This window comes from Polypterus senegalus, chromosome 15, assembly GCF_016835505.1.
Source record: "Polypterus senegalus isolate Bchr_013 chromosome 15, ASM1683550v1, whole genome shotgun sequence".
Taxonomy (NCBI): domain Eukaryota; kingdom Metazoa; phylum Chordata; class Cladistia; order Polypteriformes; family Polypteridae; genus Polypterus; species Polypterus senegalus.
In genome coordinates this window covers 94453490-94476585 of record NC_053168.1, presented here as the reverse complement: position 1 = coordinate 94476585, position 23096 = coordinate 94453490, and the positions used below count along the sequence as shown (strand labels likewise).

The 23096-nt window shown below is 41.0% G+C and overlaps 1 protein-coding gene across 2 annotated transcripts in view; it reads left to right on the top strand.

Moving 5' to 3' along the window:
• rnf19a (ring finger protein 19A, RBR E3 ubiquitin protein ligase) overlaps nucleotides 1–23096 on the top strand; it is a 133576-nt gene that overhangs the window by 12780 nt on the left and 97700 nt on the right. For both annotated transcript variants that reach the window (XM_039737696.1, XM_039737695.1), the window contains exon 2: nucleotides 20801–21582. In XM_039737696.1, coding sequence (XP_039593630.1) covers nucleotides 20966–21582 — 617 coding nt within the window. In that variant the 5' untranslated portion in view covers nucleotides 20801–20965. The remainder of the gene's footprint in view (nucleotides 1–20800; nucleotides 21583–23096) is intronic.

Sequence of the window (23096 nt, the reverse complement as noted above, 5' to 3'; positions counted from 1 at the left end):
GAGTCCAGGATCTGTGCTTTTAGACTATGATGCCAATACGAATGAAACGGTTGCCATTTTTTGCATTTGTCTGCAATGAAATTTCTATCCATTATAATGCTTTCATATTTTACTTATTACTATAGCAATTGTCAGACACAATGTTTTTCAAATGAACACTGTGTTCTGTAGAAGTTACTTAATCATGCACTCGTTGCATGCAAAGTAGGCATCTAGCACTTGAATATGAATAATAGAAAATAAACCACTGAGGAAATTATTATAATGATACAAAGTGTAGATGATGTTCCATCTGATATGAACCTATAACATTAGCAGGTTTTCAGAGAGGCTTTATTCATACATTGTCCATCCTAAATATTGAGAGAAACTCTTTCTAAAAGGGGTTTTTGGATAGACAATAGCACTGAAATCACCTGACTAGAAACTACTAGTTGTGCAACGGATCAAAAAACTCACGGATCGGATCAATTTTTGGATCAGCAAAAAAACAAAAAAAATTTAACTCTTAAGTATTTTTTGCCCATTAAAAGATTCAACTCAAGACTCAATTATATAAATACAAATCAAGGTGCAATATAGGGCATGATAACTATTTCCTTTAATGTGGACCCAATAAAAAACAACTTTAAATGTAATTTAAGGCATCATTGCTTCTTACTTTGAACATGGAGAGAGAAATAAAAACCAGCTTATGTCCACATCATCATGTCTGCATTTTCTGGGGAAAGTGTAGATCTCTTCGCAGTAATTATGTCTCCTGCTGTTGAAAACGCCCTCTCACTAGGCACTGAAGTGCCAGGCACAGCAAGATGGTGTCTTGCCATTGTGGCAAGGTGAGGGTATTTACATTCGTTGCTTTTCCACCAAGTCAGCGGATCACCATCGACTGGAATGCCACTTGCTGCCTCCTAGGATACCACCTCCTCTTTGATGGTGTCAGCAATAGCCTTGCTGACCATGTCCTTCTGTGCAAAGGTCTCGCCAAAAAGCTCCGCCATTGCCGACTTCTTTTGAGGAGGAGATGTGTCTGCTCCTGTTGGTGCTGCATATTGACGCTGCAGGGAAAGTTACATTATTGATTAAAACATTTTTTTCCATAGACATTAAAATGTGGCAGTAACTTAATAAATAACTTAATAAACTTAACTAAAAACAAAACTAAAAACATTATCATAAAAATATATAATTTTAAAATATTTATTTTTTTTACCTCTTCACAGTCTTCAGTGCCAAGACTGCTCACAATCTCATTAGAGAGATCACTGTATGTCCTTCGGTGTAGGGCAAGGTCCAGGTGAGACAGTGACTTGAACCTTGGATCAAGTGCAGTAGATCTGTGAAGGTAGTCCTGTAGGGTAGGTGGTGGTGTATCTGGGCTTCAGGTCCTCTTTAATGGCAGTCTTGACATCTCTTGTGATGGTGCTGTCTTCCTCACTTGGGGCCATGGATTGTAGGATCCTTGTTTTTAGAGGCAGGATCATGGATACAGATGGTGCAATTTCAGTGCTCAACAGAGTTGTAACTATTTTGCAGGGCTGTGGAGTCGGTAGATAAATTTTCTGACTCCTCAGTTTCTAAATCTTCCGACTCTCCGACTCCTCTGTATGTATATACTATGCTAATGTATTTTCTACATCCATTGAAGGAAAGGAAGGCAACATACATGTCATTTCACCACAGAACTACTGGCTAGGAAGCCAACACTCTACTATAATGCCAGATTAAAGACAAACACAATTGATTGGTGGCCGCAGATTGCGGGTGTCCACATGGACGGCAGATCCAGCTTGCCGAAAATCTCGACCACCGCCCCATCCAAAGTAATGTGATGCCTCTGTCTGCTGCAGTGGCTGTCTCCTCTGTCAGCCAGCCGGAAGTTTAGTGCATTGTGTCACTCACCGGCCAGCTGATCAGCAAAACGAGCCTCTGCTGGAGACAGGTAGGGAGATCTGTGTTCTCGGCTCCTTCGGCCCCCTTCACTAGCGCATAGCGAAGGGGAGCCGACGGAGCTGAGAACACACCTGGGGCCTCATGTATAAACGGTGCGTACGCACAGAAATGTTGCGTAAGAACTTTTCCACGTTCAAATCGCGATGTATAAAACCTACACTTGGCGTAAATCCACGCACTTTTCCACGGTACCTCATACCTTGTCGTACGCAAGTTCTCCGCTCGGTTTTGCAGACTGGCGGCACCCAGCGTCAAAGCAATGCTACTGTTCCTGTGTGGTTACACCTTATTTTCCTGACGCGGCTTTATAAATACACTGAAACTAACCGCATATTGTTTATTAGTGTAATGCATCTGATTGTAATTAACTTGTAATAATATAATGGTAGAGGGAACAGCCGTAGTATTCCAAATACCATAACTGCTTTAGCGTTGTTACTCTCACTGCACCTTCTTCTTCTTTCAGCTCCTCTTGTTAGGAGTTGCCACAGCGGATCATCTTTTTCCATATTTCTCTCACTGCACCACTCAGAGTATTTATATCACTGTATCCGAGTGTGAATCACAGCAGCAGCTGATCGGAAAGAGAATTATCGGTATACAGCTTCAAGGACACGCTGTCTCAGCCACTGCAAAATGTTTTAAAGCCTTTCCTGTATTGACCTCGCGGTTCAGAAACAGAAACAATATCATTTAGAAGGTGAAATTCAGCAAAATATGTTTATTAAATTATACAGATAAAACTTTAACTTCATTTAAATAATCTATATTCTTCACTGGGAGTGTCGTTAAGGATAGAATAATTAAACATGTACTACGAAGACATTTCAATGTTCTTTAAACGTTTTGAAGAATCGGCTAAGCTTACAGATGGCTTAACGTCTATTACAGAGCTGATTGTATGGCGATTGGTTACTTGGGTAAAGAAAAGCACTGACTGCAGTGATGGCTACGCCAATATATATTGAATATAAAACAGAAAGAAAATAACAACACAGCTAAAAACACAGCGACAAATTTCGGCAAAAGTTAAATGCTTGTGTCATGAGCACGAGGCGGCTATGCAGCCATCCACTGTGCATAAGCTACCTTACTGACGGGGGAAGGAGCCACCGATTCTTCCTCTGCCCAGTGCCACCACAAGCCTAGAGCCGCCCCTGATTGTACTGCTGCAATAAATTATTTCATCGAAGTGAAACACATGTTTAATAACGTGCTTTAACTCCTATCATCATGAAAATGATATCACGTATACATCTCAGTATTTTAGTTATTCAGAGAACTGTAATATTACGAATGTAATTGATTCTGTGTCCAGTTGTAGGAAGAGAGCCGGTTTAAAAAGCAAGTAGTGATTACACACACAGAGCACATAGAAGATCAAATACAAAACAAAGCATTTAACATGCTACTTTAATTACGATGTGATTTGAGAAACTGGTTAATTAAACGATTTTAAGATGAAGTTTATGATGTTCTACTTTAATGACAAAATAAACTACGTGATTAAAGTGGAAATGTCGAGATTGAAGTTGACATTTCATGCTTTTTCCTCACTGTGTGCCTTTTTTCTCTGTACCCTAATAAGCTTTCATATGACACTCAGACAGTGTCTCAAGTTGCAACTCGGCTTTTCACGGCGACTTTGATATGTGACTTCTTTTTTATTTCCGGCACACTGCGATTTGTGAATGTGAGCTTTCAAGTTTCTCCAACACGCTATGTCACTCGATCAACTTCCTTTTGTTGATTATACCACGGTTTATTTGAACAAATAGTATGTTTTTCCTTTGCCTCCACTTGGTATTCGCTGAAATACTTATATTTTCCCCGTGCTTTTCCCATTGTCTTTTCACAGAAGGCTGCGCTTAAGGCGATTTATATTGATTTGCATATTCAAATAGGCGTAATTCTGGGAGGATTTGGTGCGTTACATAATGCACGTGCACGAGCGTTAGTTTTCACGCTGGTTGGGATTTATGTAGCGGAAGAACGTGGAAGTTGGAGTATGCACAGATTCCTGCATCTGGATTTTTCTGTGCGTAAGCACATTTCAGCTTTTGTGCTTACGCCATGTTATAGTGCGAGGTCTACGCACGGCGTTATACATGAGGCCCCAGATGATTTTTCAGGCGTTTGACGCGTGATGACTCGTTGAAAAATCGGCAGTGCATCTGTAAATGTATGGGGGGCTCTAGGCTAGGTTCACAGTTCCCTGTAACAGTGGAACACGACACAATGGAAAGCGGTGCCGCACCTTACCTGTGCATTACATCCCATATAGTGACGCATACAGTCAATGAAAAGCATGCTTCATGGTTACTTGACATGTTCGTTTTGTGGTAACATTATGCACTGCATGCATTGGGTTTTATTCTTACAGCAGAGAAGTAGTTCATTATGACTGTTTGTGAATTGGGACATTTCAACTTACTTTTTTAATTCCCATTTAAATTTAGTAGGAGTCGGAGTTGGTTAACTTTTTTCTGACTCCGACTCCAGGTACCCAAAATTGTCTCCGACTCCGCAGCCCTGCTATTTTGAGTGGTTTGAGCAGCTGGAGGACCTCCTCTGCCACTTTAACATCATCATCAGAAGGGTGACGATGTCTCTGGCATTTTTCTACAGGGTTTTGTCTGTTAGTGCAGAGTATATTGCTCCCTGCTGCTCTAGATAACGCTCCAACATATCGTAAGTGGAGTTCCGCCTTGTTGTGACATCATGTATGAGCTTATGAGTAGGCAGCTGTAGCATTTCTTGCTTCATTTAAAGCACATAAGCAGCTGTTGAGCTTCGGTGGAAGTAGGAAACCACCTTCCTGATCCTCCTAAGGAGGCGGTCCATCTTGCGCAGTTTCATTCCCTTTTTGGGATGCTAAATTAATTGCATGTGCAAAGCACCCTATCTGTGGGCCCAGCCCTGCTTCATTCACTGCATTTATTTGGTGTTTGGCATTATCTGTTGTGACTATGATATTAGTATTGGGCCTCTCTATCCTCCATTATGCCACTGCTTCCGTCAATACGTGTGCCAGGTTTTTTGCCAGTGTGACTCTCATAGAGGGGGCGTGTCTGCAGTACAGGGCTTCATATCTCCCATTCCGCTGTGATATAATGAGCGGTCACGGTCACATAGCTTTCTGTTGCCCTGGAAGTCCACCTGTCTCTAGTTAGGGCCACAGAAGATGCCTGGGACAGTTCAGCCATAACTTTTGACTTTTCCTGCTCATACATACTTGGGACGATATTGTCAATGAAGTGAGTGTGCGACTGAATATCATAGTGTGTCTCAAGCACGTGTACCATATGTTTAAACCCCTTGTTTTGCACAATGGAATAGGGCCTCATGTCTGCAGCAATAAACACCCCAATAGCTTTTGTAATAGCTTTAGTCCGGTCTGATTGGGCAGAAAAGGGCTGCTTAAATGCCACGGATATCTTTGGTTGTTGCACAGCCATCGTCTTGGGTCCTGTCACATCAGGGTGGTGTCGTTTTAAATGAGTGGCCATGCCCGACATGTTGCTAGTCTCATAGGGCTTCCTCATACCACACAGTCGACAAACTGGTGGTTTTATCCACCACCCTTTTCCCATCAACATATTTAACAGGGAAGTCAAAATGCTCCCACACATGAGTCTTAAATGATGCTGGAGGTTTGTCGAGCTCCTCTGCTCCTCTGCTTGAACTGCTATCACTGGCCATGACCACTCATATGAAGCGGCACACCGGACTAAAGTCAAGCGAAAATGAGCAAGAGGTTGAGTTAGTGCGCGAGAGCTACAGATTTCATGCGCGAGAGAGGTTGGGGGAGTGCACGAGAGACACGCGCACAATACAGTGGAACTTTTTTTTTCGGATCTTCGGATCACGTGCATACCGAACCGTGGAAAGGAATCGGTTCGGATCACGGATCAACAGTGATCCGTTGCACCACTAGAAACTACCTCTGAAATCTAATGTATTGTGCTAAATGTAATTACACAGAGTATGTGTAATTAATAGGTGTACAGAGAGAACTGAATGCAAGTTTTGCTTGGATTACATGTCTCATGCATTTAAGTTCTTTTATTTACATCCAGAGGTTAAAACCAATGCAGACAGTCTTAACAAAATGTACACAATAAAAAATATACCTTACTAATAAAGTATGCACCATTACAAAATGGCAGTTTTAAAATTGCATTGAATATTCTTGCAACAACCAAGAAAGATTTCTTAACAAATATGTATTTCAATTTAATTACTTGATTTGTGCAGGATAACCACAATTCCTATGCTGAATTTCAAGTCCTGTATATGAAGTCAAATACTTATTAGAGCCAATAAAACTTCATACTGATAAGCGATTAACAAGTTAAATAGCAATGAAGTGAAGATTACCTTACCTTGAATTCACTGAATAACAGTGGGTAATGGTCTTGAGGATGGGTGGTTATAGTTTATTCTTTCCCCTTTCACTGCAACTTACTTTCTGCATGGTCTGCAGTTGGGGTAGTCATCAATAAATTTCCCTTCACAAATATTCAGAGCTGAGAAAAAGAGCTCTGAACTACTGTTCTTGCCATCCATCAGAGTTATTGTGGCTGAGTCTTTTTCCAGGTTCTCAAAATAGAGTAGCTACTGAGTGGGCAAGGTAGGATCCAGCATGAGTCAAATTTGTAGGAATTACAATGGCACCTTCCACTTTCTACGTAGTAGTGCTGGGCGTTATGACCAAAATTCTATATCACGGTATTTTTCAAAATCTTACCGCTTTCACTGTATTCAACAGTATTTTGTTTTTCCCCATGCATGAATGGATGTTAATCACATTTTCTCCTGCAGTTACTGCAGTAGACTGGCTAAGAATAACCTATTCCACTGTCCTGAGAATTGTACATTGTACAAAAAACATTTTAATGTGCACACAAGTTTTAATGGCCCCATAAAGTGATAGTTTTCAAGAGGGTGGCACTAATGAAGAGAAGGAATCACATTGCATGATAGTTGCAGTCAAAATATAGAACCTTTTTATTGAACAAATTTTACAAACAACTTAAACTATAATTTTGACATGTTTTTAATCATCCAAAAAGGCATTTACATTTAGTAAAATATCCAGAGGTGCTTGTCAAAAGTTGTGTTGCACTGAACATGTCTTAGAAAAGGAATAGTAAGTATTTTTTGTAAATCAACTACACTTTCTGTTAATGTTAACAATCTGTCCACTGACACATTAGTGACCTTTTAAACAACTTTACCACCATTAAACTGCATAATATTTAAACTAATAATTAATAACAGTAAAATAGTGCAACTTCCAGTAATAATACTATTACTTCAGGGCTTCAACCCCAGGTAATAGTAGTAGTAATAATAATAATTCATACATTACACAGTATTCACCAAATAAAAATAAAGATGTCAACACCATGTTGCACTTGTTTTATTTTACCAACTAATCCATCATATTGCAAACTGCATTAATATGGACTTTGCTTCAAGCTAAGTTATGCGTATAAGTAATAAATCTGCAACTTGCATTTATAATGCTATTTGTGGTATAGCAGGTCTGTGGCTTCAAAAAAAAAAAAATGGCCAGGTTTTAAATCCAGTTAGCCGTGTGGGTGCGACAGCAGGACCACTGGGAGCTGAAGACTTAACTGGGGCAAGTTCTCAATTGCTTCATTGGCTTCCTAAGGCGTGTGATTAAGGCGCTGCGTCCACGGAGACATATATTTATGGGCCGGCAGGATAGGGGGAAGGAAAAAAGAAAAGCGAGAACAGGAGGAGGTTAAAGAAGGGAAAAGACAGTCATGGGAGATGAACTAGACACCAGGAAGGAGAAGGCAACATGAGCTGGGGCTCTGTGAGGGGAGCGCAGGCTGAAGCGCTGACTAAGTGTGTAGAGTGGGGCGAGCGAGATGTAAGAATAATAATAATAATTCATTTTATTTATAAGGCATTTTACATTAGTAGTAAATCTAAAAGTGCCATATAAAAATATTTAACAAAGACAAAACAAGATAAAACCAGATAAAACAACAATAAATAGTGGCATTCTTGTTAATACAGTACAATCCTTCTCTTAACCAGCCACCTCGGGACTGGACCCATGGCCGGTTGCGGTTTTGGCCGGTTAATCCGACGCATACCTATTTTCATGTAGAATAAAAATATTTCTAAGGTATGTACTGTACCTCCTATGACGTTCCTGAAGAAACCATATTCACAAGGCTTTATCCACAATTTTGCACACAGGTTTTTTTTTTCCTTGTACAACGACTAGACAGTGTGGTGTAGTGGGTCCACAGCTCAAGTCAAAAAGGCCACTTTTTTAATTAATAATCGCGGCTTAGCGAGTATGTGTGGTTGATCGTAGCTTAAGTGCACATGTGAGGATTCGTCCGCATCCGTAATTTTTCCCGGGAACTGCTAATTGCCACATCTGATCCACGTGCCCATGATAAATAGAAGTGCGAGGTGGCTAGGGGGAGAACAGGAAAGAATGGGAGGTTAATGGAGAAGGAAGCAGATAGAGGAAAGCTGGTGCATGAGAGCGAACGAGTGAGTGAGCACAGATTTGATGGAGCAAAGGCAAGCAGGTGGGAGGGTGAACCCTTGCAGATGAGTGTTTGGCTGACACTCGGTGGGGCTGAAGAAAGCAGTCGCTCCAGCTGAGTGATCACAGAGCTGGAGTGACCGGTATTGAAGACGACTGGCTGCTGAAAGGCAGCGGCAGTCATGGGGGCTTTGGGCTGGTTTAGCCCCAGTGTGAGCACCCTGGCCTCTGGGGAAAGAACCCAAGTCTCGGTCCGGATGGAGCCTGACGTAGCCAGGGATCGGAGGGCTACCGGACCAGTGTGGAAGGCAGCTGCATCTGCAGGTAGGGCAACTCCCCTGTTGCGAAGCCCGATGGGAGAAGCATGGGAGCCGCCAGGTAGAAAGAAGACACTGTGGAAAATTCATAAAGGAATATGTAAACAGATATCGCTAAGAAGCATAGGAGCCCTCTCACCTTCCAGGAAAGAATGAAGTGCATACATATAATATAAGGAAGGAAAATATCAGGAATTTTTTTTTTTATTTTAACAGGCCAGTTAATCCGTCGGCCAGTTAGGGATTGTACTGGTATGCTGTAACAAGTAAGAGTCCAGGACATAAGGGTTTATGGCAGCCACCCGTTTATTATTTTCCCTGCTGCAAGTCCAAAACAGAACTAATCACAATAGACAAAGATGGAGGCTTTAAAGGCCTGTAGAGGAAGCGACGTCATCCAAACGGCTGGAATAATAAGTGATGTCGTCTGGACCGGAAGTGATGTCTTTTGACGCGTCAGAAATTTGCAGCACACTCTGCCGCCCCCTGCTCGGATGTTTTATTACAACGACTCAGACCCTTTAGCTGCCTCCTACTCGCACGTGTGTAACAATGCTTTCCTAAATAAAATCTTCAGGTTTTTTTTTATATATATATATATATATATATATATATATAAACAGCTCCCAATCTGCTATATTCTCAAGTTCTCTGTTGGGGCATTCCAGAGCCGTGGAGCAGCGACTGCAAAGGCCTCCCAATGGATCCTGCACCGAGAAGTCATGGGCATGAGAGAGAGCATCAGTGTTGGCATGGAGAGAGCCCTTACGATGAATTAGCGAAAACTTGTAAGGTTGGAGGTCAAAAAACCACCTAGTGATCAGTGGATTTGACTCTTTGTGAAGGGCCAACCACTGTAAGGGAGCATGATCCGTCACCAGAGTGAACTCCCGGCCCAAGAGGTAGTACCTCAACTGCGTAATCACCCATTTAATTGCAAGGGGTTCCCTTTCTACTGCTGGTCTCGCGATCCAACAGTTTCCGACTCAGGTACATGACGGAGTGTTCAACACCATCAACGCTTTGGCTCAGCATGGGCCTGTGTCTGAAGCATCCGTCTGGAGAATAAAAGGTAGAGAAAAATTAGGAGCTTTTAATATTGGTGCTGAAATAAAAGCCTGTTTTAAGTAACAGAATGCTGCGTATGTCTTGTCAGTCCATACCACGTGATTATGAGCCCTCTTCTTTGTTAGATCAGTTAAGGGTGCCGCTCTCTGAAAATCTATGTACGAACTGGCGGTTGTACCTGGCCAATCCGAGAAATGGTTGGACTTGCCGCTTGGTTCACAGACGGATCCATTTAAAATGGCATCTATTTTTGAACACTGTGGTTTCATGGTATCCCAACCAACCAGGTAGCTCAAATATTTAGCCTCTTTTAGTCCTACGAAACATTTCTTTGGATTGATACGAAGCCCGGCTTCTCCTAGTGCCTGCAGTACTGCTGTGACCTGCCATACATGTTCCTTCCATGTGCTGGAATAGATGACGACGTCATCCAGATAGGCAGCACTATGCACATTATGGGAGCGGAGCACTTTGTCCACCAGACTGTGGAAGGTCGCAGGAGCCCCATGTAACCAGAATGGAATGACCTGATACTGTCAGTGTCTGCTAGGGGTGCTAAACGTGGTCTTGACCTTCTCAGAATCCTTTAAAGGAATCTGCCGGTACCCTTTTGTCATGTCAAGTGTGGTCAAAAATGTTGCTTGGCCAAGCCTTTCAAGTAGGTCATCCACGTGAGGCATAAGTTAAGCATTGAATAGACCTGGTTAACCTGATGGAAGTCATTGCAAAACCTCCAACTGCCGTGAGGCTTACTAACCAATATGATTGGGCTGGATCAGGGACTATAACTTTCCTCTGTCACTCCTAGCTCCAGCATTCGCTTGATTTCCAGTTCCACTTCAGCTTTCTTTGCCTCAGGAAGTCCATGGGGCGCTCTTGGACTATAACCCCTGGTTTAGTCACTATATTGTGCGCAATCAGAGAGGTCGTTCCTGGTTTTTCACTCACCACCTCTGAGACAGACAGGATAGCTGATTCCAGCTCCTGCCTTTTTCTAGCAGTTAATTCCTCACCGAAATTAAGGGTGTATGTGTGAGCAAAGAATGAGCAGGGCTGAGTGGAGGAGGGATCAGGTTCCATGACTTCAGCAAGTTCACATGACAAACCTGCTTGCTTGGTCTATGATTGGGTGTTTCACCAGTCAACCCATCCTTTCCTCCCCTTAATTTCATAAGGGCCTTGTCAATGGGCAAGTAATTTAGAATGGGAGGTGGGAACTAACAGCATGACATGATCCCCCGGATAAATTCTTGGAGTGTCGTGCCACAGTTATAATAGCGGGCCTGTGCTGATTGTGCATCTTCCATATAACTTTTTTAAATAGGTCGGATTTTTCCAAATGTATCGTGTAATCACACAATATATTTCAAAACATTTATAGAGGGAAGAGCCTCTCCTTCCCAGCCTTCTTTCAAAATATCCAGTATACTTCAGAGTTGTTACCCATATAATAATTCAAAAGGTGAGACCTCATAGAGGCTTGTGGGACTTCCCGATGGGCAAAGAGAATGAGGGGGAGGAGTTGATCCCAATGCCGCCCATCCCCACTGACCACCTTGCGTAGCATCTGCTTGAGAGTCTGATTAAACCTCTTTACTAGACTGTTGGTTTGAGAATGATACACCGCGGTCTTTAAGTGCTTTTTTTTCAGTAACTAGGCCCTTTCCCTCCACGTCTCCGAAGTAAAAGGCTTCCCTTGATCCGTTACGACTTCTTTAGGGATGCCAACACAGGCGAAGACCCCTACTAGTTCCTGTGCGCTCGCTTTAAATGTAGCTGAGCACAAGGGAACAGCTTTTGGGTATCGGTACACATAATCCACAAGGACTAATATGTATTTATGTCCTTGGGCTGAGAGCTCTAGGGGTCCTACAATATCGACCCTGATTCTTTCAAAGAGGACATCAGTTAAGGGAGGGGGACAAGAGGAGCATGGTCCCTCCTAGGAATTTGCCGTAATTGACAAGAATTTTGGACAAGAAATACAAAAACGGCGAACCTTCTCGTTAATTCCTGTCCAATAAAATCGGAACTTGATCCGCTCTAAACTTTTTTCGGAGCCTAAATGACCTCCAAGGAGGTGGGCGTGTGCTAATTCACAAACCTGCTGCTGGTAGGCTCGTGGGAGTAACAGTTTCTGGACTTCCACCCCCATGCTCCACATCCCAATATAATATAGCATTTTCTATTATAAAGTGAGGCCCCTGTCATCATTCCACTGCTCCCTTTTTGAAAGAAGACGGCGTTTTCCTAAAATGAAAGTGTATCGCCTGCGATGGTCCAGGAGTCTCCCCGTTTTTATCAGGAGTACAATGATCCCTTGCTATATCGTGCTTCAACTTTTGCGGCTTCACTCTATCACGGATTTTAAATGTAAGCATATCTAAATATATATCACGGATTTTTCGCTGGTTCGCGGATTTCTGAGGACAATGGGTCTTTTAATTTATGGTACGTGCTTCCTCAGTTTGTTTGCCCAGTTGATTTCATACAAGGGACGCTATTGGCAGATGGCTTAGAAGCTACCCAATCAGAGCATGTATTACGTATTAACTAAAACTCCTCAATGATATAAGATATGCTTCCCGCACGGTGCTTGATTGTTTGCTTTTCTCTGTCTCTCTCACTCTCTCTGACGTTCTCTGTGCCTGACGGAGGGGGTGTGAGCAGAGGGGCTGTTTGCACAGAGGCTGTTTGCCTAGAGGATACGGATGCTCCTCTAAAAAATGCCGCTTTATCACGGTGCTTCGGCATACTTTAAAGCCCAAAAGCACGTATTGATTTTTTTTGATTGTTTGCTTTTCCCTCGCTCTCTCTCTCTCTCTCTCTGACATTCTCTGCTCCTGACACGCATTCCTTTGAAGAGAATATATATTTGCATTCTTTTAATTGTGAGAAAGAACTGTCCTCTCTGTCTTGTCATGGAGCACAGTTTAAACTTTTGACTAAAGGGTGTTACTTCATGTCTAGAGGGCTCTAATAATGTTAACAGTATGGGAGAGTTTATAAGGGCTTAAAATATATAAAAATAACCATACAAACATATGGTTTCTACTTCGCGGATTTTCATCTATCGTGGGGGGTTCTTGAACGCAACCCCCGCGATCGAGGAGGGATTACTGTAGTCAATTTTTATCGCTAGAAAAGGAGGACCGCCATGGGAAATTTCTTTACCGATCCTCCCTTACTGATGAAACATTGGGCAGTATCATACATACAGATTTCTCCGTACACGCATTTTATACTAGTTTGTGTGGGGTTTTTTTTTTTTTTGTTTTAAATGTCACTGTAAGATATCTTGGCAATCAATAATGGAAATGTTGCTGCTGGAATTAAATAGAGCTTCTTGTTTATAACCATTAATGACTACAGATCCCATATTTGATAATATCAGGGGGTTGGTCAGATCGCACAAACCATCTCCTGCCCTCCATCTACATCCTACCTCGTTCCTAGGTAGGTTGCACGCACAATGGCCCGGGAACTCGGAAACAGACTCTGCTATATGTGGAAGGGACTTATTTTGTAGAACATAATCCCTAGGAAATCCACCAGAGGACTGTTCTGCTTTCCCAGATTTCAAGTCTGGGAAAGGTCTGTAGGGAACTGAGAAAGACAGTCGGCCTACTCTGCCGTTTCCGGTCGGATGTTTTATTACAATTACTCAGACCCTTTAGCTGCCTCCTACTCGCTTGTGTGTGACAATGCTTACCTAAATAAAGTCTTTAGCTGTTTTTTAAAACAGCCCACAATCTGCTGTATTCTCAAGTTCTCTGGTAGGGCATTCCAGAGCCATGGAGCAGCGACTGCAAAGGCCTCCCAATGGATCCGATGAGTGACCGAGTGAGCACGAAGGAACATGGGAGGTGTGCTGACCTCGGATGGTCTGGCTGTGCAGTGTGGCATTGGGGTGGTCGGCAGAAAGGAGTTCGTGCTGCAGAAGCTCCATCGACAACTCCAGTGGTGGGTGAGCCGGGGAGACAGAAGGTGGTGGGCTGCGATCGGGTGAGGAGAGAGACTGCATTTTAGCATCTATTTTAACTGATTAATTCAATATGGATTTTATCCCCGCATTCCACTGCTTTTTTGGATTTTCTGTTTATTTGGGTACTGTATTTTTTTTTTAACACTGCACAATGGACACTTGGTTTTACTTTTGACTGTTTTTAATAAAAGCACTTGAGCACTTTCCACCATTCCCTGGCTTCAGTTAGATTTGTCAACTCATCTCGATCATAACTATTGATGGTATTGGTTCAATAGGCTCCCATGTTGGAAGAGGGAGTCTGTAGGGGACCGACATCGTTGCACTATTACACAGTACTTCGGTACATTACACAGTATTCAAGTATTGGGGGAAAAAAAGTGCTACTTGGCTTGCAGTATTATCCAGTACTATAGAAACAGTAGTCACACATTTTATAATAATGGTCCACATCCGACCTTTTAAAACCAAAGTATCTCCAGACAACAGACATGACTGCCTTTTTCTGCAAAAGTTCTTCTGTGTCATCATGTTCAACTTTATCATCTGCTACAGCTTCAGTTTCAGAATGTTACCTGTTCATTTTCACGGCACAATAACTCCACTAAAGCATGTACTCCGTTGCATGCTTGTTTAGCGGTATAGCAGTGAAAAAGGTCACCCCTTAAACAGTTTCCCACTGCGCCATGTTCTGAACATTGTTTAGGCTATTTAAACTGGTGTTGTAGTATAAGAAAAATCCGTATCATAATACAAATAAAAAAATGGTTTTCGGAATGAACCGGTTTACCTCCCAGCACTACTACGTAGTGATACATGGACTAAATACTTCTATCAATTTGACATAACCCTAACTAACATTTGGGTCTTAAAGTTATATTATTGCTCTATATGCCCAGATTGCATGCGGACATGTGTGATTACATAGTTTTTAGTGAATCTGGGATTTGTTTTTTAAAAAAGGTAATCTACAACAATTATAGTAATAATTAAAATATGAAGCAGTATAATAATTGTTGGGTTTTCTTGGGGGTATATTATAAAAACCAGTAACCATCCTATCCTTTAACTATATTAGTGTAACTTATACAATTTCCCCTTTTGATATTTTTAACTGTGTTTTGTATTTTAAAATCAGGCTTGTAATTAGTGCTTTGGTTGTGTATGTATGTAACTTGCAATGAGTCCTTTACAGCGCTCTGGAGGAATTTTGGCCCACTCATCGTTGCAGAATTGTTGTAATTCAGCTTTATTTGAGGGTTTTCTAGCATGAACCGCGTTTTTAAGGTCATGCCATAGCATCTCAATTGGATTCAGGTCAGGACTTTGACTAGGCCACTCCAAAGTCTTCATTTTGTTTTTCTTCAGCCATTCAGAGGTGGATTTGCTGGTGTGTTTTGGGTCATTGTCCTGTTGCAGCACCCAAGATCGCTTCAGCTTGAGTTGACGAACAGATGGCCGGACATTCTCCTTCAGGATTTTTTGGTAGACAGTAGAATTCATGGTTCCATCTATCACAGCAATACTTCCAGGTCCTGAAGCAGCAAAACAACCCCAGACCATCACACTACCACCACCATATTTTCCTGTTCGTATGTTGTTCTTTTTCTGAAATGCTGTGTTCCTTTTACGCCAGATGTAACGGGACATTTGCCTTCCAAAAAGTTCAACTTTTGTCTCATCAGTCCACAAGGTATTTTCCAAAAAGTCTTTGCAATCATTGAGATGTTTCTTAAGCAAAAAGAACATTAGGGCTTGTCTCAATTTTGCTAACAGTGGTTTGCGTCTTGGAAATCTGCCATGCAGGCCGTTTTTGCCCAGTCTCTTTCTTATGGTGGAGTCGTGAACACTGACCTTAATTGAGGCAAGTGAAGCCTGCAGTTCTTTAGACGTTGTCCTGGGGTCTTTTGTGACCTCTCGGATGAGTCGTCTCTGCGCTCTTGGGGTAATTTTGGTCGGCCGGCTTCTCCTGGGAAGGTTCACCACTGTTACATGTTTTTGCCATTTGTGGATAATGGCTCTCACTGTGGTTCGCTGGAGTTCCAAAGCTTTAGAAATGGCTTTATAACCTTTACCAGACTGATAGATCTCAATTACTTCTGTTGTCATTTGTTCCTGAATTTCTTTGGATCTTGGCATGATGTCTAGCTTTTGAGGTGCTTTTGGTCTACTTCTCTGTGTCAGGCAGCTCCTATTTAAGTGATTTCTTGATTGAAACAGGTGTGTCAGTAATCAGGCCTGGGGGTGGCTACGGAAATTGAACTCAGGTGTGATAAACACCACAGTTAGGTTATTTTTAACAAGGGGCAATTACTTTTTCACACAGGGCCATGTAGGTTTGGATTTTTTCTCCCTAAATAATAAAACTATCATTTAAAAACTGCATTTTGTGTTTACTTGTGTTATATTTGACTAATGGTTAAATGTGTTTGATGATCAGAAACATTTTGTGTGACAAACATGCAAAAGAATAAGAAATCAGGAAGGGGGCAAATTATTTTTCACACCACTGTATGTATGTGTGTGTATATATATGTATGTATATATATGTATGTATGTATGTATATATATGTATGTATATATGTATTTATGTATATGTATGTATATATGTACAGTGTACATACTTATTTCGGTGGTATGATGCCACTGTCGGCCGCCATATTGAACTTTTCAACAGTCTTTGTTACTTATGGGCCCATCTTCAAGACATTTGGTACATGGGTTCCAAACGCTAACTGAATCCTCCTTACGTACATATATACGTCCATAGCCTGCAGCTCGGTCGCCGTGTGAGGCGGTGTTGGGTCCCCCATCCCAACGCCTCCCACGTTATTGGTTGCCTGCCTATATAAGGCCGTCCGTCGCTCCGGTCTCTACATTCCCTTCCTTGCTTCGTCACGGGATTCACGTCTCCCTACCGATAACTACAGCCTTTTTATTTAATCCACTGCTTCTCCGCTGTTTTATTGTTTATTACAATTATAGTTATTGTGTAGGTATTTTACACTTACTTTACATTGCTCAGGTACCCATTTCCTTTATCATTCCAACCCCCATTACCATGTCTATCGAGATGATCATATTGCACGGCCATATCAGGCTCACTCTCTTGATATCCGGAAGAACATTGTGTCTTATGTATTGAATGACTGGGACAGGTTCAAGGTGTGGACTGATGACGGTACAGGAGATAAATATACTACACAGGAGCAATATAAGAGTGAAATGCTTAAGCCCTTCACCTATGGTTCTGCATGTGAGTTGATGGCTGCCACTGAATTGTTTGGTTGTTGCTTTCAGGTGTACCGAAATGGCCAAATATTTTGCACCTTTCGACAACCGCCAGTGCCTCTTAAACATCTTAGATTCACAGGTGATGATTTCAGTAGTGGACACTTTGATGTTTATGAATGTTTAAACTCTCAAAAGCTGGATGTGATTTTATCGATGAAACCGGTTGTGTGCTTACAGCGCTTGACAGATGCCGAATGTCACTTCAACACAACAAATCCTGCAAATACTGTTGTAATTGAAACAAACCATGAAACTCAAACCGATTATGACAGCAGCAATCCAAGCTGTGAGATTTGAGACAAGATTACTGTTCACATGGCCAACTGTACGTTGCATCCTTAAGAGTAAGCTCAGCGCACAGCTTGGTCATGTTACAACCAGAGGGCCGAACTGACAACATGGTATACAAAGAGATCCTTAACAAATAATTATTGGCATATTTTCCCTCAGTTTAAAAACGTTTACTTTTCTTCTTAATAAAAATTTTAATGCAGTACTTTGCCGCTGCGAAGCGCGGGTATTTTGCTAGTATATAATATGTGGACTAGGTGGTATTCAAAATGTATGGATTTTATAAAACAAATCGTTAATTCTTGTGTAACTCAGAATCTGTTAGCGAGTAAGTTTTGCTGGCATATTGCATGTAGTTTTGAGATAAGGTAGTTATGTTAAGGGGAGATATGTCTCTGAGTTATGTTGGCATTCAATTACCAGCTTATTATGGAATCCATGTTTATTTTACTGCCGATTTCCAATAAAATCAGTGGCTCAATTTCAAAGCCGTTATACTTATTAAAAACCTTACCTTTACTTTTAATGTTCAGTGTCCTGGATCACATTCCATGTCTTTTTTTTCAATGTTTCTGTTATAGCCTCAATTCACATAACCTTAAGCCCTGGAGAGTCGCAGTGTGTGTCTGTAATTTCCAGTTGAATAATATGATATATACAGTCACTTTGTCATAGGAGTCTGCCACTCATCATAACAAAATGAAATGGGGTTGATTTTTGGTGTAAAGTTGTACACACAGGAAACCAAACCTACAAGAGCTGATGCATGCTCAATGCATATAATGCAGGTGTAAGGGAAGCACAAACAAAAGGTGTTTGGGATTATTTAACACTGGAATTACCACACTGTACGAAAAAACTTATAGGTCCGTCCCATCTTAAATCGCTTCTTCAATCCGTTCGCACTTCTTTGCAAGCATCTTTTGTCCTCTAAATGTGCCGATAAAGAAAAACTGCAAGCAGCCGGCTATTACATCCCCCCACCCACTTAGAACGTGTGCAAACTTCTCCCAGCTCATGCCTTGATTGATCATCTGGGAGTGAAGTGGAGTTTTAGAGTGGAAATAGATTATTTGGGCTTGTGAGCGCGGCTGAAGTAATAAAACTGAATAATAAAAAAAAAATAAACAAACAAATAAAGATAACCTTTACAAGTATCATAAATTACACCGGCTGTTACAGACTGAAATCAAATGTATGTTTTTTTTCTAAAATAGTAAGAATAAGAGCAGTTCACTTCTCAAAATGGAGTTGTGCGGGATAGAAGTCGTGACTCTTTGATTCCCAGTCAGCAGGTGATACTGTTGCACCACGGAGGCAGTCATAGTAAATGCGTGTCAATGTCACACGCTAAGGCGGCTTTTTTTTTCTGCAGTTATATTTTTGAATAAAAGTGCACTTGTTCTGTTATGTTTGTACCTTTTTGTGAAAGTGTTTCTTTGATATTTGGACTTCAGGCTTATATAGTTTATGCCTACATTTTGTCATTTACTACTAGAATATTAACGTGTCTGTTTTAAAAATGTGTTTACACAGATTACTGTAGAAATGGAACACACATGAAATGCATGTGTTCCAAATAACAATATTTCCACTCTAAAACTCCACTTCACTCACAGATAATCAATCGGGGCATGAGCTGGGAGAAGTTTGTGCACGTTCTAAGTCGGTGGGGTGATGGAATAGCCGGCTGCTTGCAGTTTATCTTTATCAGCACATTTAGAGGACAAAAGATGCTGGCGGAGATGTGTGAACGGATTTAAGAAGCGATTTAAGGTGGGACGGATCTATGAGTTTTTTCGTAGGCTCTGGTGATTCTAGTGTTAAACAGAAGATCAGCTTGTCTTGTCTAATGTGACATGTTTGTCATACAATGATAGATTACAAAAAGAAAGAAGAGGGGCTGTGATTTAGACTGAACTCGCCATACATGGTAAACATTTCTTTAGCCACTGGTGCTGTTAGGCAGCATATCTGTTGGCTGTCAAAATAGAGCAAACTTGATATACAGTAATCCCTCCTCGATCGCGGGGGTTGCGTTTCAGAACCCCCCGCGATAGGTGAAAATCCGCGAAGTAGAAACCATATGTTTGTATGGTTATTTTTATATATTTTAAGCCCTTATAAACTCTCCCACATTAACATTATTAGAGCCCTCTAGACATAAAAATAACACCCTTTAGTCAAAAGTTTAAACTGTGCTCCATGACAAGACAGAGATGACAGTTCTTTCTCACAATTAAAGGAATGCAAACATATCTTCTCTTCAAACGAGCGCCGTCAGGAGCAGAGAATGTCAGAGAGATAGCGAGAGCGTGACAGAAAAACAAACAATCAAAAAATCAATACGTGCTGTTGGGCTTTTAAGTATGAGCACCGCGATAAAGCAGCCGCAAAGAAGGGAGCAATGTGAAGGTAGTCTTTCAGCATTTTTTAGAGTAGCCTCTGTATCTTCTAAACAAACAGCCTCTGTGCAAACAGCCCCTCTGCTCACACCCCCTCCGTCAGGAGGAGAAAGAAAGAGAGAGCACACGAGATTAAAGTAAACAATCAAAAAACCAATACGTGCTTTTGGGCCACCGCGATAAATCGGCATTTCTTAGAGGAGCGTCCATATCTTCTAGGCAAACTGCCTCTGTGCAAACAGCCCCTCTGCTCACACCCCCTCCGTCAGGCGCAGAGAATGTCAGAGAAAGACCGAGAAAAGCAAACAATCCACTCGGGAAGCATACCTTATAGTATTGAGGAGTTTTAGTTAATATGTAATACATGCTCTGGGTAGCTTCTAAGCCATCCGCCAATAGCATCCCTTGTATGAAATCAACTGGGCAAACAAACTGCGGAAGCATGTACTTTAAATTAAAAGACCCATTGTCTGCAGAAATCCGCGAACCAGCGTAAAATCCATGATATATATTTAGATATGCTTACATTTAAAGTCCGCGATGGAGTGAAGCCGCGAAAGTCGAAGCGCGATATAGCTAGGGATCACTGTACTTAAATTTGAAACTGTGGTGAAAAATTGTGAGGCATTTGTGTGATCAGTCATACCCTGATATTCCTACTTATGTACTCTGACATCCTCGAGGCAAGCCGATCCAGCAAATGCAATTCTAGCATGCTGTCTGACTTGATGTCATGTAGTACGGCATTGGCCTAACACATTTGCCATACATGTTCATGAATACTTGGTAATCCAGTGGGATTAGCATAAAATGATAATATTAAAGTTCTATTAGATTATTATTTTAGCATAACCATTATATATAATAGTAAAATATTAATATTTCTATTATAATAACCTAAAAAAATTACATTTCTAAGCTAATCGAAGTATTTATTTTTTGACAGGTATTTCAGTATCAGTCACTGTTCTGCCCTCTTCAAAACAGAGTAACAGAGAACTTGAAAGATGAAAAAAAGTGTGTCCTAATATCAGGAGATTATTTGTTTCATGTTGATGTGACCTCTCCATCAAACTGTGGGAAGCCTGATTAGGAGGGCAGCACACAAGACATGAGTTTACAAAAGCACCAGCACATGGGTTCTGACAGAGATCTACAATCTGCTGCATCCTCTATAAGCCTCCCTTCAGTTAAGAAGCCACCAAAGAAACGCCGCCTTTCCTTAGGCTCTTTGTTTCGTCGTAAAAAAGACACCAAGAGAAAATCAAGGGACCTCAATGGAGGTGTGGATGGCATAGCCAGTATAGAGAGCATACACTCTGAAATGTGCAATGATAAGAACTCTGCCTTTTCAGTCACAGGAGCTTCTGCCAGTGCTGCATCAATTGTTGCAGGAGCAACCACCTCTGCCTTTTCTCACTGCAAGCCCGCCGGAGACTGCCTGGAATGCCCTTTGTGCCTTCTGAGACATTCTCGGGACCGGTTCCCAGAGATTATGACTTGCCATCACCGCTCCTGCACAGATTGTTTACGGCAGTATCTACGGATTGAAATTTCTGAGAGTCGAGTAAACATCAGTTGCCCCGAGTGCTCAGAGCGCTTTAATCCTCATGACATTCGCATGATCCTCAGTGATGATGTGCTAATGGAGAAATATGAGGAGTTTATGTTGCGCCGATGGCTGGTTGCTGACCCAGACTGTAGATGGTGCCCTGCTCCAGACTGTGGGTAAGGAATTTAAAATTTGCATTTACTTTTATATTTTGCTTTGCAGCTAGTATATTCTCAGACTGACAATTGTATTCATTTGGGAAGATTATACATTAACATCCATAAGTTTGGACTTGCACGAAATTATTTTAATTGCCTTTGATAGAAGCGAATACTTTTTTTTTTTTTTTTCCTTAAGGTACCAATAAATTAATTTAATATATAGCCAAGACTTTACAAATGTTACAAATGGGTATTACTGACGAAATGAATGTTTGTAGTATATTTACTTTTGTTTATTACTGGCGAAATGAATGTTTCTAGTATATTTACTTTTGTAGTCCTAATGGGTAAAATCACTTTGCTTATCCTTATTCATTTAAACAATAACGGATTATTGGAAACCTTTGTAATAGTTTGTGCTCAGCCTAAACCTGTTATGTTTAATAGAGCAAGTAGATTCTTTCTTTGGGGTACAAGGTGCTGGCATTCCTAAAGTTTCATTTTTGGTTTCAAAAACTACCAAAACAAAACAGCTTTTTCAAGAAATGTGTCAGTCTATTGAGTTGCAGTGTGAATGTTATTCAGTGTGACAGATTTCCAGGCATGACTGCACAGAGGGGTAACTACATCAGAGTCTGTAGTTTGAGACACAGACAATTTACAGGTTCTGAGGCAGCTGCTTCCTTAAGCAGTATATGCTAAACACCATTGTAGTCTATAACAATGACAAGGAAAATCTGGGATGCTAGTCAAAGACACAAAGTTTCAAACAAAGATCCATATCTGATGTAAGGAAATTTTTTAAAAGAAAATTTGGAAAATTCACAGTTCAGTGTCTGTGCTTTTGTTCATTTTCTTTAGCAGAACACATTACAAATGGTTGTTGTTTACCTGTATTTTTGTCCCTCGCATCTACACCTTCCTGAATGCTGCCAGAGGCTGGAACATACAATGCTACTGCTAGGCATTGTCTTTTATGTTAAATTTTGTCCTGTACGTTTTTGTCACGTGTTTTACGTGGTGTTATCAAATGTACTAAATGATCAGTTAGTGAGTGGAAGGACTGTCGGATCAAATGTTGCTATTCATATATAATTAGAAAGTGCAGTATTTTATAACTGTCTTATTCTAAGGCAAAAATGACGTTCAAAAGAGCAGTTGCTTCCTTTACATTCACTAATTTTGGCATAGAGTTGGTATTCTGGATGTACAATGCAAAGCTGAAATACATTACAGATTAGTATTTGAACTTCTCTTCCATGATTATCCTTTTCATAATTTTGAATGGTTAACTTTGTATCTTAATTAGTAAATAATTCTGATGCTTCATTTATTGCGCTTTAAAATCCAAACCTCAAAAAGGCTTTTTAATGCAAGTCAAAATGTTGTGTGCTACAGTTGGTTACACTCTTATGTGGCTCTTGACTTTTTTCATATAATACCTAAGAAATGAGATGTAATTAAAAATATTCATATAACCTTTATTAAAATATTGATAAATTTGTAAAGGAGGAAAAAAAAAAACAGAT